Here is a 19,588-nt window from a genome sequence, read left to right on the forward strand (position 1 = left end):
ACCTGTGGTTGGTTATTAGAGACGACAATATTAAAAAACTAAATGCACAAAATGCACAAAAGCTGCTGCTGCTCAGCTCAGCATTACAAACTTAACGTGGCTTCCCTTCCTCCTCTCCTATGTCCTCCTACTATGTCCTTTTCATCATTTTTTTGTCTTGGTTTTTCTTGATTTTTGTGCGTTTTTTTTTTGTGGAAATAAATAAAAATAAATTAAATTAATAAATTAATTAAAACGAACGATAAATAATGTGTCTGTGTTTGTTCTCCTCAAGAGTCTGTTACGTCGTCGCCTCCTCAGGGGCGTGCGTTTGAGTCAGTGGTTGCTTGTGATGCGTTGTTTTGTTTAGTATGGTTGTTCCTTATGATCTCGGGGTTGTTATTATTGACTGAGCCATCTTAAGCCTGCTGGGGCTTCTGGGCACCGTAGGCCAAGTCCTGGGCATCGATGGAGCGGCCCCAGCCGCCATGTCCAGAGCTGCCATATGAAGCGGAAGCACCCGCATCGGCGCTGTAGCCGCTGCCGTACGAATCGTGGCTGACCGAGTGGCTGGCGCTGTGATGGGGATGGGCCACCACCTCATAGGTGACATGTTTCTCCTGCGAGAGCAGCTTCTTCAGGCCAATAACGGCCGACAGCACCAGCGCGATCTTACCAATCAACAGAGCCTTGCCGGCAATCAGAGCAATGGCGCCCAACAGCAGGGGCAGCAGAGCAGCAGCCTTCAGTGCGACAAGAGCGAGAATGGGGCCCAAGATTTTGGCAGCCTTCTTCTTCTTGCCACGGCTCTCCTCAGGCGCATTGGGATCGTTGGAGCCGAAGAGCGACTCGGAGGCATCTTCCAGAGCGCGACCAGTTGAGCTCACAGCCTGCACAATATCGGCGCCCTTCAGCTCAACCTTGATGGTGTGCGAGTTCAAGAAGCTGGAGATGCGATTGAGAGCCAACGACTCGAACGACTCATCGCCGGAGATGGAGCGTGCAGCCTCCTGGGCGGGCGCATCGGGGGAACGCACCACAGTCACACCCTCGGTCAGAGCAAACTGATCGCGAGCGCCGAGCACCTTGTCAACGAAGTTGAAGAGCTTGTACTTGACACACGACACCGAATCCTTGCGCAGGCAATCACTATAGATGCTATCCATAATGTCGTTGTCACCGCCACCGACTGCGTTGCGCGCATGGCCGCGCGTCTCCTCGGCGGGCAACGCCGTGGCCAAGGTGACCAAACACATGATACCGAAAATAACTATTTTGTTTGACATTTTGTTGGTGTTGTTGTAGTTGTGGTTGTTGTTGTTGTTAATTAAGCACTTATTCAAGTTTTTGTATAGTCCTTCAAGGGCTGCACACCACTTTGAATTATGTTTTATATTGTAATTAAAATTTTGCTTGATTGTTTGTACCGCACACAAAACGACGAACGCACTTTCTCTTTTTCGCTTGTCGCACCGTGCCACAAAAATTGTAATTTATTTTTCGGCTGCTGTGTTGCTGCTTTGACGAGTAAGGATGAAATGATACAATTTTCCAATGGACTCGACAATTTATATAGGCGGCATGCTCACAGCCGATGCCATAAGTGCCCGAAGAAAACACAAAAAGAAGAAGCAGAAGCAAAAGCAGAAGTCGTAGCCAGCGAGTCGCAGCGCAGAGCCAACGAAAGCATTTCTTCTTCTCGGCCCCAAACTAGTCGTGCAAGTTTCTCGCCTAAGTCTTTCGTTTGGCAGCGGGCAACGGTAACGCACTGCCACTACCCTCTGCAGCAGTCAGCAGTCGTCTTCGCCGCCGCGTCGAGGTCGACTTCCATGGCTTGGAAATATGTATGTTGCTACTATTATTTGCTATTGCTGCTGCTTGTAAGCCATGTGCTGCCTGTCTTCGAAGCGCGCTTCACTCACTCCTCTCTCGCTGCTTTCGTGGCGCGTTGCAAGTTCATGTAACATTGTCAACGCCGACAGCGCAGCCGGCAGCACTTCAACTCTATTGTGCCTGCCCTGGGTGTAACTGGCGCTGCCACACCAACTAATGTGTTTCTGTTTTAGGCGTGTGAGTGTGGGAATATTTCCGAAAGCCTTGCGCACTGATTTCCGTCAAACTGGCCAGTTACTTTTACTAAAAACCGCATCTAATCTTAATTGCTTTTAAATTGAAAATTTTAATGAATTTTTTGTTTGATGCAGTGACAAGCCAGTGATGGCCAAAGTAAAAGCATTTCCCTTTCGTAATTGAAAGTTAACTGCGACTCGGCTCGCATTGTGAATGGTAATTGCAAATTGCAAGCCGAATCTTCAGCTCCAACTCCAGCTCCAGCTGCAACTCCTGTGATTGCAGCCGCGTATTGTATATTCTTCTCGCCTACCGTTACTTGCACTCAATTTGCCAAGCCAGTGGCGACATTTGCTACACACTGCATGTTGCATGCTGCATGCCGCATGCCACATGCCAAGCTGCCAATTCTAATTCAATAAGTGTTCGAGCCAACCACCAGGCCAAGTGACAAGTGTGCACTGAAGCGGTCCACAATGCACAGGTGCAACTACTATTTTTTTCGCCAAGCCTCATTGGTTCAACATCTCCAAGCCATACACTCAGAGAAAAAATGCAAATAAAACAACTTTTGTCGAACCCCCAACAAATTTAAAGATTATTTTTTGATAAATGTTAAAATAATACCCCAAGTTAACTTTTGCAAGAGTAATACAAATTTTATTTGTTGTAATAATATATTTGTACTACTATTATTATTTTTACTAGTAGTATTACTGTTATAAATTGTTCGCTTAGTTTGGTTAGAAAGTTGACAGTTGTTTTCTTAATTTTATTTTTAGTTATATTTGTACTAAATAAAGAACACATAATAAATTCTTCATTAAATGGTTAGAAATAAATACTGAATATATAGCATACATTTTTATTTATTTATTTATTTATTTAATTAATAACAAGAAAATGAAAATGATCGCTAAAGAAAATGCAAATATTATGTCTGTCATAAATAGAGGGAAGGGAAAGAATTGTGCCAAAAGTGTGTTACATAATTTTGAAATAATTATGTTTAGAAATTCTTTGTGATAAGCAAAGCAAAGCAACTATTTTGAATTGCAATATTTAAGAATTTTAATAAAACATAACTATTAATAAGTACATATACATACGAAAATTATCGAATATTTAATCCTAAAAAACCTAAAAAGTTGATATAGAGAAGAATATTTGAAGGATATATACTTAAAAGTTTATTCTTCATATTAACCAATAAGTGTAAGCCTTACTGAGACTATTGGTTCTGTTCATGAATTGTTTTTTAAGAAACCATCCTTATGCTTCGGGCCTCCGCCACCATTTGTGCCCTTAGGTGAACTAGGCTCTTCAATCTTTCTCCTACCTTCTTTCTAAAATAGGTCTTGTTAGGTTTAACAACAACAAAGCTGAAATAAAAGAATATTTTGTAATATAAGCTATTAAAATATCCTAAATGTAATCTAAATAGCTTCAACGTCTAATGTAGTAATTTTTATGAGTGTATTCTGGACATAAAGCATAAAGCACCTTAACGCCATTTAGAATTCAAGTTACATAAAGGCATAGTCCCAACTTTCGAGCTGAGCCAATTGGGAAGAATGCAGATATCTATCGCTAAGCACAACAATGCCATTGACAATAGCAATAATAATAATAAAATAATAAAACTAGTAACCCCATTCAGTTATCTCTGTAAATATGTTTTGTGTTTATGTTATTGTTGTGTGTTGGTCCACGAAAAAGGGAAAGTAGCGACACATCTTTCTGTGGCATGCCATGGCTGCAGCGCATGAATCGGGGACTCTGTGGCGGTGGCTGTGCCCTTTTTGTTTTTGTTGTTTTTTGTTTTGATTTATCTGAAACTGGTCGCACATTTCTGCATAAATTTGTGTGCAAATTTCATGTAAATACGAATAAAAACATCTAAAACAAACAGCAGTCAGTTGTGAAGCTGATGTTCCCCTTAACAGCGATGAGATGTGTGTGCGTGTGTGTGCGTGTGTGTGTGTGCGTGGATATATGTGGTGTTAGCTTGAGTTATTGACACTTGATGTGAGTGCAAAGTGTGCTGAAAGTCAATTGACAAATACAGTAGCCAAGCTGCCAAAGCTGCAAGTAAAAGTGCGCAAATAGACTGCAAGATACGGAGAGGGACAGGAGCGGGGGCTGTTGTGCCATTGCGCATAAATGAAAGTCATCAGCGAGAGTTTTTTGCTGTAGTTGTTGTTATTGTTGTCGTTGTTGTTGTTGTTGTTGTAAGCCTGTTTGTCGAAAACTGTGCAAATGACCGCGTACAGGATATGGACAGAGCTGCGGCCAGCGACTGTCATTGACCAGCGCAGCAGCGACAGAGACGTTAAGTCTATGGCTTCACATCTTCATCTGGCAGATCGGGCACTTCAGGCACGGTTGCCGCTTTTCATTATGCATATGCATGAAAGTGTTGAAAATAGTTAATTAAAGTGTTATGAATGTGTGAAAATGCAATAAAAAGCGCTTATGAATTGGGCGCAGCAGCAGCAGCACAACCACCGCCACAGCCACAGCCACAGCCACAGCCACTTGTGGCATCCACTCATACAAAAGACACAACAAGTGCAGCAAAGCACTGCCATGGTGTGAAAAGCGCTTTTCCAGATCAGCCGCAGCATGGCGGCCGACGACGCGACGTTCAGTGAAAGCGAATTTCATACATAAAAATGCACCAAAAACAAAGCCAACAGCCAACAGCAACAACTAGCCGTGGCAAAGATGCTGCAGCTTTATTGGTACAAATTGTGGCCAACGCCGATGCCACTGCTTCGGACGCATTGCGTGACGCAGGCTCGCCTTCTTTGCATCCAAAAGATGCAGATGCAGATGCCGAGGCAGCTAAGGCTGCCAAGGCTGTGGCTGTTGCGGCTGTCGAATGTTGAATTATTTGACATTTAATTAACTTTTTGTGCAGAAAATGAGAAACGGCACTTTTCACTGCGCTCATGCCACACAACGATTGCAGCCAAGTCTGCAGCAACTCCAACTCCAAGTCAGACTCCAACTCCAACGCCACCTTCAGCTTCAGCTTCAGCTTCAGTTTTTCGTTTTGAGTTTTGAGTTGGCATTGGGCGACCCAGACTTCTTGTTCTTTTGTTGTGGTTAGCGACTTGTAACTGGTTTTATTTTTCTTTTCGGTTTTCTTTGTGCCTCATTTGCTGCTTTTCAAATGAAAACCAAAGTAAAATTCATAACAGTTCAACGAGTTTTAGCTTGTGCGACCATATAAGCCAAGGCATGGATATGCATAAGGCCACAGCAACAGCAACAACAACAACAAAAGGCACTAGATATTTTATTTGTGTATAGGACTGCTGTTGTTGCTGCTGCATGCAATCAGCAAAAAAGAAAGTTCAACGTTAATTTTCATTTTTTTTTTCTTTTTTTCATAAACATTCACTGCTGCCTTCTTCGCCTAACTAAGCGACTAACTTTGCAACTTCAAAGTGTAAGCTAACATACAACAGCATGAATGAGTGACTGAATGAATGAATGAATGGCTAGCGGACTGAAATACTATATGAGTGTGTGAGTGTGTGTGTGTGTATGTGTGCGTGAGCGCCCAGCCGGTGGCAATGAGTGGGTGTCTATGTAGACAACGATGACTGTCAATCCTACCAGTAATGGTGACGATGATGGCCACTGTTGAAGCGTTCGAGTGAAAATGCAAACAAACGGAACAGATGCAACACATATGCGCTGCACTTGGGTCAAATAAACAAACACATACACACACACACACACAGATACACGGACCTACTTAGGGGCTCTCTCACATCAGCTTGATTGCTGGCTTTATCATTTAATTAGGCGGCTCGGGTCTGGGCAGCTAGTGGGCAGTCATTAACAGCAGTAGTAATTTGTTTCCATGAAGAACGCACGAACAAGATCCGCGCGCACATACACACACACAAACAATTGCAGACCAACACACCTGCACCGGCGGTTCAAGAATTTAACCCGCAGATGGGGAACATTTTGCTGTTTTTAAATACTTTACTTTACAAACTTTCAGGCAGCATCTAATTTATTGCCAATAGAAATTGATTGTGCAACTTATAACTAGACTAACTTGCAAACAATATATTTGTTAACTAGAAATTTATTGTCTTGAAACATTTCTTTTTAAAAATAATATTTTTAACTCCATCTTTTTTTTTAACTTGAACGAACCAATAAGTAGGGCAATATGGAAAATATGTACTTAATAAAAATATGAATATTCATGATGAAGAGAGCAATGCGCGTGAGTCTGGTCACGTCAGCATTGCGGTACTCGGTTCATGTGACGTGTGTAGTTCCCTCATTTGTTAGCTCTTCCAGTACCCATAAGACACAGACACAGACCTGCTGGGTTACCTCGTTAGGAGGTGTTCTTCAGTCATTAATGATACTGGAGCTGGTTGTCCTAGAATACCTGCAATAGTTGGAAGTAGGTGTTGTGTGGTCTTCTGTATCCTGTATTTAGAATCAAGTTCAAGTAATGGAATAAATTGTAACAAATAGCATTTAAAAACTGTATTTATTTATTTCCCTTTTTGTTTTCTAAAATAAATTCAGCTTTCGTATATTAGTGAATGTTGTGCAATAAATTTGTTAAATTACTATCTATATATTTCTTTTAACAGATTTAAAAGTAAGTTACCTCAACTTTTAATTATTTCAATCCTCTTTTTCAATATCTGCCTCCATAAGTTGGGCGTGCTGTGGAAAAGACAAGCATCTGTGCAGACCGATCATTAGCATGATATACAATAGTTAGCATGCTTAGCAACTTATTTAAGTTGTTGTTTAAAATTATAAATGCACGAACCGCAGCACTTTCACTTTTTTGAGCATACATCTGGTGGCCTGCCAGCCTGCCCTGCTAATGTGCATTAAAAAGAAAAAATTATCTAATGCGCGACAAACATAATGCCACAAATTTACAGTTTTAAATCGCTGACTGGTCAAACCAAAGTATTGCAAAATGCGCTACGGACATGGCGGTGACATTTTTTATGGCCACGTTCATTTAATAATAATTTATATGTGCTTGGCTGTGCCTTTTTCTTCATTTTCTGCCTTTTTTACATAATATTGTGGCGGTCAGTGTTAACCGCAGAGAGCGTCACTTGGAGAGGAAGAGGGAGATAGAGATAGAGAGCGAGAGAGACCGGCAGATATGGTGTTGTTTATCAAATTAAAAATTGAATAATTGATTCAACACGCAATGGTTCGATCGATGCTGCTTGATGCTGGCAATGGCGAAGGCGATGGCGATGATGGTGCTCTTGTCTGCCTCAATCATCATCGTTTGTTGGTTGGTTGGTTGGCTGGTTGGTTCGTGCGCTTGCCTCATCGATGCTGGCAAGTGCAAACAAATGATGGCGCAACACAGAAAAAAGTAACACTCTTTTAAAATATTATATAATTTATGAAAAACTTTTATGAGCCTCGTCGACTGCAGTAATTCACACGCTGAAAAAAAAAAAAAAAATCATATACAATAACAAAATAAAACGAAAATCAGGCAGGCCGGCAGGCAGGCAGGCAAGCCAACTAAACGAACCGCTTTCTTTCGAAAGAGAAAGGGTTTTCAGTTTTTTTTTTTTGTTTTTTTCGCTGTGTCGCTTTTGAGAAACTTGCCAAAATTGCAGTTTTTATAGCCATATCGACCGCCTGGCCATGTCGCACGTGTGCCCAGCCCTTTCGCTTTTTTAGGAGGATAATGGCAGCAGCAGCAGCAGCTTCCGCCTCAATGATGATAATGCTGATGCAGATAATGCTGATGATGACGGCGGCATCGACGACTTTCACGCAATTGCAGAAGGGCGTGTTATGCTGGCCGCCATTTGGGCCATAAATAATGCTGCTGCAACGTTTCACCCTGCTTGGTTGGCACTGGCTGGTCCAAGCCAACGATGCAGTAACTCTGATAAAGGCCGGATGCATTCTTAAAGTGAAATTTTTGGCTCGGCCATTACGTTAATGTTGGTAATCGTAATGATGACGATCATTCTTGTTATTACCCAAATTTTTCAACACTTTTTTATATACAAGTAAGTCGGCGAAATACAAAACCAAAAACAAACAGCAACAACAACAAAAAACGACGCTGTTAATTTAATTAATTTCAATAAAAAGGCGCATAACCAACTTGCTCACAAAGCGGCTGCTGCCTCCGCTGCTGCTGATGATGATGTTTGTTGGTTGGTCGGATGGTTGGTTGGTTGGGCGGTGAAGGAAGCGCACTTCGTGCCAAAGAAAAGTAAATAAAATAAGATGAAGAAGAGGAAGACAAAACTGCGTGTGTTTGTGTTTGCAGCATTGAAAAACTTTCTTCTTTTGCTTTCAATGGTATTTCGGTCAAAACATCAAAAGGAATAATTCGCTCAAACCGACGATGCGTTCAAAATGCCGCCCAGCCCGACCGACCCGACCCAGCCTAGCCCGATCCGACCGATCCGAGAGTCGGTCACCTAATCAAATAAGCGCCTTCATTACAGCGTCTGATTGATAAAACGGCATTTCCGTTTGGCTTCGCACAACTCAGTTGGCTAACACGCGCATAAGACTACTCCCCATATACTCATACTTACAACCTGCCGAATCTTCAATCTTTCATTTAAACTCTGTTGTTGTTGCTGTTGCCTTTGTTTTTGTTGTTGTCGGTTCGGTTTCAGTTTGATTCCATTTGATTTTTTTTTCCCGTTTTGCGGTTATAGCCAACTGAGCCATGGGTGCCCCTTCGGTTCGGTTCCGTTAGGTTCGGAGTCGATGAGGTGCTTGACTGCATGTGCGATATGGCCAATTAAAAATTTTAATGCGGCATTAGGGCAAAATGCAGACTACTGCCGGAGGCAACAATGAGGCACTAATTGTAGATGAACCGTTGCTGGCTTGCTTTTCATTCGGCTGACCTTACAGGCGGGTGTAAGCTTTTGGACCGTGTTACGCTCTTGATAGATAGAGCGTGTCCAATATGGCAAAAGTGTGCAAGAGGAATTAAGTATGAAGTGTGCATACTTTTTAATAAAGTAGTAAACTTTGCTTAATCCAACTGTTTTCCAGAATTTTGCAGATGAAGATATGGAGATTTCCGATATCTTTCCACCGAATTTTCATTGTAATTTACTTAAATTATTATATTTTATCTTGTCCTAATTTTTATTGTGGTTTTGATAACTTGGAATTTTTCGGGTAATCATCAAATCAAAATTATTTCAGAATTTGTTTATTTGATCAGATTTTATAGAACTTCTATTTGTAAGCAAACGGGTCTCTAATAAGCAGTTAGTTAAGTGTAAGATGTGCAATATTTGTTTGGGAATTTTAGCAACCTAATAAGCAACTTATGTTTGGGATGCCGATAACTGTCTATTCTATTTAAACAGCGCGCACTTTTTATTATACCATTATATATTTGTAGTATACATATTTGAATAATGTTTATAATTTGACATAATTTGAGAAATGATCATCTTTAACTTAAATTTCTTGTTTTCACGTAATTATTCTTTTGGCGAGCAAACAGAACCTCTCCTAAAAGTTGAGATTCCATTTCTCTCTTTGTTCCAACTGTCTTCCATCAAAATAACTTTAAAACGTAGTGTTGAGCGAAAAGTTAATTGTACGAAAAGATTATTTAAAGTATTTTGAAAATTCATTTTTTTAAGCTTTGAGAAGTGGAATTAATATAATTATTTTTATTAATAAATTGTTTGAGTTTTTCCCCGTAAATATTATGAAAATCTTCAACAAAAGAAGACATCAAAGCTAAAACAAATTTTCCATTTAATTTTCATACTTGTATTTAAATTTTTGCATGTAAATGTAAGCTTTGACTGCATGATCCAGTAGACTACTTAGAATAATTATTTCACTTCAGTCTGGATCGCTAACGTATCATACAAGTATTAATACAATTAATCACGGTACGAAATCATAAAAATCCTAAACTAAGCAAATAATTTGCAAACAAAATTATATACCAAGGTAATTTGTTGTAGTAGAAAAGTATGTTTTTTTATGAGAATCCGTAATGGCTTTAATTCAAATTACAAACATGACTTAGTTGTGAAATACCACAAACTTATTTGTTTAATATTTGAATATCTAAACATACCCTTCTTTGGCACCCTAAGGCATAGCTAGGTTTCTTTCAGTTTCTCAGATTCTTTGAAGTAGCAATCGAAAGTTATTGGTTTTATTGAAACCACGATCACGAATGGCTGACCCATTTGCCAAGATTTTTTAGCTGCTTTCTGACTACGGAACCCCTTTGGATTATTCTCAGCGGAGCATAGAGAGAACATGGCCTAAGAGCACTTTCGGGGATATGTAAATATGCTCTATCTTTTCGCATACAGTGTTGTGCGTCAGTGTTTGCCAAATGAAAGTATGCAGCATGAAGAGTGTTTGGAAGGCCCATGGCTATCGCAAAAGTGCCCACTCGAGTGCCGGTCAAAACAAGTGTCAATGTCCAGCCGGCACTCTAGGCGATCGAGTGTTGCACTTGATGGCTTTTCGTCACGATTGCGCGGCTTATGCGGATGATGGTCACGGTGACGACAATAATGATGATACTGACGATGATGATGATGATGTTAAGTCGGGCTGGCAATAATGAAGTATGCATGCTTTTTGACAGGAGCCAACGGCGACAGCGAGACAGCGAGACGGAACGCGGGACAAGGCTCCAAAAGTCGCTTGCGAGGCCGCGAAAATCAACTTCAGTGAAAGTTTTTGCAAGCACACACACACACACCCTGAGCCCAAACATGTGTTAAAACTCACTTGTGTTCGTTCACATGCGCAAATTGAACTTGCAACCGCCACGGCGCGTCGTGCCATAAAGAAAAGCACTTTTGAAGCCATCCATTAGAGCGGCAACGGCCCGAGTGCAACCACAGCAACAACAACCTATGATGTGGTTTTCTTGAGGTGCTGTGCGTAATTAGTATGCAATAATACATATTCGACGAGTCTCTCGACGCGTCTCTCGACGCGTCTCTCGACGCGTCTCTCGACGCGTGTCTGCAAGAGTTTGAAAGGTTTTCGTGTAGACACCCCTGGGCATTCGGCTAATATTTGTATTTTGCATGCGGGCAGCCCCTTAACACCTTTTTGAATAGCTCCATGTGTTGACTTTGGAAAATAAGCCACAAAGTCATTTATAACTTTGTATATAAATGGACGAGTTGCCAGTCGTAACGGAAATACGCCTGACCTTTCAATGATGGCCGCCTGACATTGTCAATTGTGTGGTTTGGTCAGTGTTTGCGCCATAAATCAAACTGGACGCCAAACTTTGGTGACTACAGCTGCTCTCTGTCTGCGGTGCAATGCAAGGTGGGGTGGGGCGAGCAAATGAAAGTTGTTCCATCTATGAAAGATTGATGTTGTGCCGCTAACATCTGACCCTCTTCGCTCAATGTCGCAGCTAGCTTTTAGGCGAAGTGTAAGGGAAGTTGTCAGTCTGCTTGTTTTCAACCAACAAATGCTTAAAGGTGTGTGGACAAAGCTGAAAAAGACAGCGCAGACCTCACATGTATTGAGGAGCCCTCTAAACAATTTATTTATAGCTAATTATTACTCGAGATATTACCAGCAACATTGATTTATTCAAAAAGCTGGTTAGGAGCCGATATAACGCCTTGAAACAAAGCTCTCGTAAATGTCGATTTACATGTATTTGGTATATTTCCAATTTTTATTTAAATTTTACATCTCAGAACCCATCTACATTTTGTTTTTCAAATGCACTTCATTTTCCCTTTGGAGTGAATTATTTGAAGAAAGCTCCCAGCAGTTGCGTATTATAATTTCATGTATTATTTAGTGCAGTATTTCATTGCAATCTTTTGGTAAAAAACATGAATGCACATTATCTTACAAAAATGTAGAAATCATGTCCGAAGGGCTTGGTTTTTTGAATAATTTTCATTGCAAACACTGCTGTTTTTCTTTTGAAATTATATTTTATTTAAAAACACAGAGTATGCTAAATGTGTTCATGTTTTTAAAATTGATTGCGAAGCATTTTATACTGTACCCAAAGGCTTAAGGATATTAAGTGAGAATGTATTTCTCGTTCTTCTCTTAAAGCATTCCATTCTTGCTTATTTGTAAGAGGTGGAAACAGCTGAAATGTTTTTACAATTTAAAAACCGATGGCTGCATGTTTTGTAAATAATTCTTTGCGTAGTTTTGATCAGAATTAAATTTCGTTCAATTTCTGTATTAATTGGCAAATTTGTTAAAGTTAAAGAATTAAACTTGCATAAAGATGTGGAAGAAGCACAAACCTAAATGCTGCCCTTCGCTCTTGCGACTTTTGAGGCCCGTACCAATTATTCACTTCAGCAATTTTGTCTCAATAAAAAGTGAACCCTTTCTTATCGCTATCTTGCCACTTCCTCTTCCATGTTGGCTGCCCATGTTCACGTCAATCTTTCATCCTTAGGCCAAACGCAAAGTCAACGTTGGGCTGCTTACAAAAATGCCAAAAAAAAATGAAAAAACGAAAGAAAAGAAACAGTTTCCATATTTATAAGTAACTGTAAACAGTTGAGAAAGTGAAATTTTTTTAATCTTTCCGATTTATTTTGCGCCTCACCTACGGCGCTGACCAGCCGCTAACACACACACACACAAATACACAATTACACACACTGATGTAGACAGATTGGCAGTGGAGGGAACATAAATTCAAGTTTGAGGCTGGTGCTGGGTCGGTCCAGCCCATCGGTTGTAAGTTACACGTGCGCGGGGCTTAGTTTATTGTGGGGCTGTGTGTTTTCTTTATCAAAACGCATAAATCGAACTAAAAACGGATATGGGCAACTTTAAGTAAACAGCCGAGCAAACAAATGGACAAACCAAGAAACACACAAACAGCCAAACTCGAGCCAAACTCGAGCAGCGGCAAAAAAGGTTGACCGGCACTTTCTTCGCTAAGGCAATAGCCATGGCAACGGCATGGAGACGACATGGTGTCGGAGACGGTAACTCGTTAAGCCGGCTGCAGCAGCCTTAAAAATGTTGGCCATTGTAGAAATTTCAAATTGGAAAAGCTAGCCAACAAATGCAGCAACAGCAACAACAACAGCGACAGCAACGGCAGCCATATAACAATAACAACAACACCAGCAAGACGAAAACAAGTCTCAAAATAAAAATGACTAGCATAAAAATAGCCGGCAAGCGAAACCAAAAGCCGCCGCCTCGGACTTTATGCGCGTGCTGCCAAAGGCAACGCCAAAATATCCAAGCGATCACAATTTGATTTTAATTAATTGTCAGGTTGGGCTGGGCTGGGCCGATGCTTAGCTAAATGAGCACGGCCTCAGACCCATTGACGCATCGCCACATCGCTCCAATTTAATGCTATTTACTTTGATTTACTTCGGCCTGGGCTGCGATGACGAATTCGAATTTTTGTGCGTCTTTCAACAGAGAAAGGCTGACCTACATCACGTGATTTCGCCCTCTATACGAGCCTGCGTCTATTTATAAATACATACATAGGAGTATATATGTGTATATAATACTTCTAATTGAGATATTTAGCGCTCCAAATCACACGCAGTGACTTCCAAGCCCCTGGGCCACTTTCATGCGGCTGAGCATTAGCTCTAGACGATTAGGCCAATCAGTAACAAAACTGAGCATAAAATTGACTTTATGAACATTTCTATCTAGCGTTTGGCTTAGATATGTAGAAGAAACGTCTTCGCTGTTGCTGCGAAAGTCTAATCATTATGGGACAAACAATAGCAGAAGAAATAAAAAAAAAGAAAAAGACGCTGAGACTGAAAGCCATAAGAAAAATAATCGTAAAAGTGAGAGTTTCCACTTCATAATCATCATATTTGAAATTTTAAGAAAAAGGCACAATACCCATGAAATGGAAACCAATGTCGTTTGCCTAGACTTTGCCTATGGGCACTGACCACGCCCACTCCCTATACGTACCTGCCTGGGTTCAGCGGCATTGTGTAATCGACACGACGACGGCTGCCGCGGCTGCTGCGGCTGCGCAAAATGAAAGCAAAAGCGGCAAGTGTGCAAAGATACCAAAAAATGCCGACCTGCACTGGCGAGGGGATGGGTAGAGAGGAGACGACGGGGCTGTGGCTGTGGCTGTTGGCCTCCTCTGCTTTTAATTGCAAGAGAGCGCGTTTCACTTTCAAGGCATTTTTCATTTCATTACAAAAATTGTCAAGCGATACGATCGTCGAGACTTGCATTTCACTTTCAACATTTGTTCTTTTGTGTGGTTGCCAAGCTCATTTACTTGCCTGCCTGCCTGCCTGCCTGCTTACTTACTTACCTACACGATACGCGTGTAATCGTTAACAGCAACAACAAGAGCAGCAGCAGCAACAACAACAAGAAAAACTACAGCAATAACCACGTGTGCCAATGTTGTTTTGGTCATTGTGGTGTTCAGCTCGTCATTATCATCATCATTGTTCGTTAATATGTGGACAATAAAAGTTTCAAACTGACAACTTTCACACATTTGCTGCATATTTTTTGTGATATTTTTTTGGTTTGCCTGTACAATGTTGAACTATGAATGACAGACAACACTCTTACTCTATTCTCCAAATGACTGGTGCACATCGTTGTGTATTATTCAATGTCAGGCCAGCTCAAATACGTATTGGATTAATAACTAGCTATATATATTGCAACACTTTCTCACATTGCGCGCACCCAAAACTGCAATCACAGTTGTGGTTGCGACCACAAATGCAACAGTAGCAGTAACAGTATCAGTACCAGCAGCAACAGCAGCAGCTCAAACCACATTCGCCGTTTTAGTGTGTGCGTGTGTGTGTAGTGAAATGGGCAGCTTAAACCCCAAATCCGTAAAGTGTGCATTGACCCAGCAGGCAGGTTGTTCGATTTTGTGGTTGCCACAAACCGGAAAAGTGCACGAGTCGCTACCAAAAACAAAGCCACAACAGTTACCAAAAACAGTAACAGCAGCCACAGTCGACTATAGCTGCTACACACACACATACTCGCACATGTAACTATATTATTTTTTGCACTTGTCCGACCATTAAAGGCCATAACAAAAGCGCACGTGCATAGCATTGATAATCGGTCTAGCCCCAGAGGCGTCCATTATTTCTTTCAACAACTATCCATAATAAGATAAGGGAAAAAGTTAGCTTCAATTTTCTCAATTTTTTCCCTGGTTGAGTCATTGGATAAATTGGTAAAGCAAGCGCTTTAAGCAACTCTTTTGTACTTTCAACAACAGTTGCTGTGGTAAATAAATTATGTTGCCTACTTTTAGGTTGCACTATTCTTGCGAACAAGCGGAAACGAGAGAAAGGCGTAAAGAAAGTTCAACTCAACCAAGCACGCAACACAACCTGTCGGGGATTGTTAGCTTTAAGCTGGGCTTGATTTTTAATCCAATTACATGGCATGCTTCTAGGCTTGACAGCTCAGATAGTTAGCGCTGCTTTGCTTATGCTTCGTTTTTTTTCACCTCTGACCTCCATTTCTTTCTGAAAAAGCCACAACCCTGTACGTGTTTACAGATAGTGGTAATATGCAGTTCTACGGGGTGTTCATTAGTGAAAATACTTAATTGCATTGCTAGTATTTGAAGCATGGCCTATTTTTTAGAATCCTTGATAATCTCAGCTAACACTCCTACTTTGATTCGGCGGTCGTTCAATCCATTTTGGCGAGGTTTTCGTCAGTGGCTACAGTTCTTGGCCTTTCCGGACGTCTCTTATCTACTAAGCTCCTACGTCCAAGTTTAAATTGAGCTGCCCAGTACATAATAGTCTCGCATAATAGGGAAAGTGTCCAAAGGAGTATTGCTTTTCAAAAACAAACCGCATGAAAGTTCTTAAACTGTATGCGTAGAATATATACGATAAGTATAAATTAAGCAAATGATACTGCCTATTTCCATTGAAGTTGTGCCGTATTATTACTGCCGGCTTTCTTTCCGTTCGTACATACTTAGAAATATATTTAAAACAAGAAAGGAATGCTAGCGTCAAGAGGAAGTTTTTAAATACCATCAAAAATAGAAAAAAATTTATAAAATTGTTTTAAAAATTAATTTGAAAAGGGAGGTATTATCAATCAAAAAAGGTTTTGTTAATATTACAATTATTACAATTTATTTCCATTTTTTTAATATTCTTTATTTATCAAAAAATTTCTAAATATTCCACGCATATGTATAGAGTACTTGTTTGTTTTTAAAAATTAAAAAAAAATAAAAGAAACTCGTCCTTTCTCGGACCTAGGAGAATCTGGATGCCAACTTTGGTTATTCTAGCTTTTATAGTTTCTGAGATCCTTCATCCAGACGGACGGACAGACGGACATGTCTAGATCGATTTCTCACGTCATGCTGATTCAGAATATATATACTTTATGGGGTCGGAGATGCTTCCTTCTGCATGTTACATACTTTGCACAAACCTAATATACTCTTTTTACCCTACGGGTACAGGGTATACAAATATTTTAATTATAAAATATTATAGAGTCGAACAGACACTCCTGAAGAATTTTTAAAAATAATGAAAATCAACGAGCGCTAATGATTTATTTCCAAAATTTCAACGAGTACCAGAAAACCTAAATAACTTGCAGACAACACAAAGATGAATAAAAACGAAGCTCATTACAAAAACACATAAATTTAGGCTCTAACGTAATTAAGATAAGGTATAAAACAGGTTTTAAAATAATATCGTAAATCAGTTGCAGCACTAGAAGAGTTTTTAGAGGCAAAACATTTAGCAAATTTTTAATGACTCTATTTTGCATTCTAAGAGAGATAACAGGACAGTCTATTGAATTACATAATCGCCAGATGATGTATCCTGGGGAATTCAACATTGAGTTACTAGCACAATAATTAATTTGGTCAACGAATTAGTTTATGTGTGGATTATGATCCGGAAATCTGGTGCGTAAGAGCCATGGGGTAAATCTAGATTGAACAACGTGAATGTAGTTGTTCTTTCGCTGGAGAGACCTATCCCCTATGACTCTGACTTTCAAGAAAACGAAGTCTATTTGCAAAATATTAATGGTATCAATAGAAACTTGAATCGCCAATATCAGAAACTTGTGAGGTTCTATACTAAGAATGTTTTAATGTTAACAGTACTTATGTTTTAGCTTTAATAGAATATTTCATTAAGCCTTTTCAATCACTATTATTAAATATTTTGCTTTTAAATAAGCCTAGATACCAATTAAAGTTAATGTAATAATTAGCAATGTAATGAATGAAAGTCATTAAAAGTCATTTTCGAAACGATGATTAAAGTAAATAAATAGTCATCTTTCCTAAGTGATTTATAATTCCTATTGTTTTCTTTGGTCAAAGACTGGCCCAGCAGATGGCTGTATTAAATCCACGCGTTAAATCAACACCTTTAAATAATGTAATGACTTAACTGATTTGCATGGCACGACAGCTCCTCGAGTTACAACCGAAGTACTTTCACTTTTAACGACTGCAGCACACATCCCAAACGCATTGCATGACATCTAAGAATGTCTCTGTTAAGTGCTCTTTACTGTCCCTCGTTCACTGGCAACAATTGATTTCAAGCGTGACACCTTCAATGGTGAACTACTTCAAAATTTCACTTAACAACGTACGGCAGTCATGAAGGCAAGCGACAGTCAAGGCACGACAAATAGTGGCGGCGGCAACAGGCAACAAGAAATGTTAAATGCTAAGCAAATCAAACACAATAACAAATTGGTCTGAGAAAAAGGGTCGAGAGACCGAATACGGCCTAAATGAGCATAGAAAAATGCTCAAAAGGCAGTGGCAGCGACGGCGGCAGCTTCACATTAATTGCTGCCGAGTGCGTCTGAAGAAGAAAGCCCAGAGTTGTAGTTGGGGCCAAGAGTAAGGCAATGTATGAGTATTGAGTAAAAAGAGTCAACGGCTTGTAGTAAGCGTTGAACGTTGAAAAAACCGAAGCGCAGCATCCATCCATGAGCCATGTAACTGGGTCGTATTCATAAGTAAAGCACCAGGCTTGTAAGCGGCCTGAGGGGCTTACAGTCAGAAGACGACTGCACTCGCTCGCGCACAGTTATTTAAGCTGAATTGCCAAGAGTCGACGTCGAACTTTCTTCAATTTGTTTTTTAGCACCTCAACAATAGCCATCATAATAATAGCGTGGCTTAAAGCAAAAAACAACAACAACAACAACTACAAATATATATGTATGTATGAAAAAACCCAATAGCAGTTACACTTGCCAGTTGGCAGGTGCAAACTTTAATGCGATGTTGTTGTTGTCGGGCCCCATTGTTCGGAGGCCGCTGCATTGAACCGTTTGAATGAGCCAAAAAGACGCGTAGCTAAATGTTTGTTTTTATTTTTAGCAAATTTCTTTGTGATCTGTAGATATTTTAGCAGCCGAGAGACAAAACAGCAAGATGTGGGCAGGAGTAGAAGAAAGTGCAGTGAAAATGAAAGATTACCAAAAAAAAAATAAAAAAAATAACAATATGAAAAAGTGGGTGAAATTTCTCGAAAATTTTTAGGGTTTTCTGCTTCGATTTTTTTGGCTGATAGCAGACAGAAACAGAAGAATTTAGTGAGAAGAATGAATGAAGAAAGTTTTTCCATTCAAATGCAAATTGTTTGACGAACGCGCACAATGAGGCGTATGAGTGATGTGTACAGCTATAGAGCACAATAGATAGCCAAAAAGATGAATAGATATGCAGATAGTGTAGGTAGAGTAGCTGGGAAATAGAAAAGAAAAGTTAGAAATGAAATGAAATGAAAGAAGAGATAGAGTTTTAGATTGTTTGTATGAATTATTATTTGATTCTTTGATTTTGCAGCATTTTATAGAGGTTTTCTTTTCGGTAGAGTATGGTTGATACAGAAACAGATTGAGATACAGATTCAGATACAGATTTATACATAGATAGATAGATAGTTGAAAGAACAGAAAGTTAGAATTTACAGTTACAGGAATAGTTCACAGATAGAGTTTAGAGTTGGCGCAGCTGTTTTGATTTATGAGCTCGACTAGTTGCAAGCATTTTGTGGCCATAAATTAAAGACAACGGCCGTGAAAATAAAATAATGATAGTGTAAAAGAGAGACAGAGATAGATATATAGATAGATAGTAGTAGTGAAGAAGGTGGAAGTGGAAGCAGTAGTTGATGGTTGTTCAAGTGGTTGTTGTTTGTGTGGTTGTGGCGGTCAATGAAACTTTGTGTGGCTATTTTGCATGTGTGGTGGTGTGTGGTGGTGTTTGTTGTGGTTGCTTGATTCTTGTCTCTCAGCCGAGAGTTACTTTTGGAAGGCACTTTGCGGGCGCAGCCTGCCACGCTGCACACTCTCGTTCTCGTTTAAGTAAATAAATTAAAATAAATAATTTATAAATAAATATAAATATAAACATTAATTAAATGGTCATCATTTTTCTTATGCTTTTGCTTTTGCAATGTTCTCTCTCCTTGTCTTACGCGTCGCTTCTCAATATATTTTGGATTAGTCCATCAGC

The 19,588-nt window shown here is 39.9% G+C and overlaps 1 protein-coding gene across 1 annotated transcript; it reads right to left on the bottom strand.

The window, feature by feature from the left end:
- Positions 1-398: 398 nt before the first annotated feature.
- LOC115625640 lies at positions 399-1,265 on the bottom strand. Its single transcript, XM_030520769.1, has one exon. The coding sequence runs from the start codon at positions 1,263-1,265 to the stop codon at positions 399-401; it is 867 nt and encodes a 288-aa protein (XP_030376629.1).
- Positions 1,266-19,588: the final 18,323 nt, after the last annotated feature.

The sequence above is a fragment of the Scaptodrosophila lebanonensis genome, unplaced genomic scaffold (assembly GCF_003285725.1).
Source record: "Scaptodrosophila lebanonensis strain 11010-0011.00,11010-0021.00 unplaced genomic scaffold, SlebRS2 tig00000076-arrow-arrow-pilon, whole genome shotgun sequence".
Classification (NCBI taxonomy): Eukaryota; Metazoa; Arthropoda; class Insecta; order Diptera; family Drosophilidae; genus Scaptodrosophila; species Scaptodrosophila lebanonensis.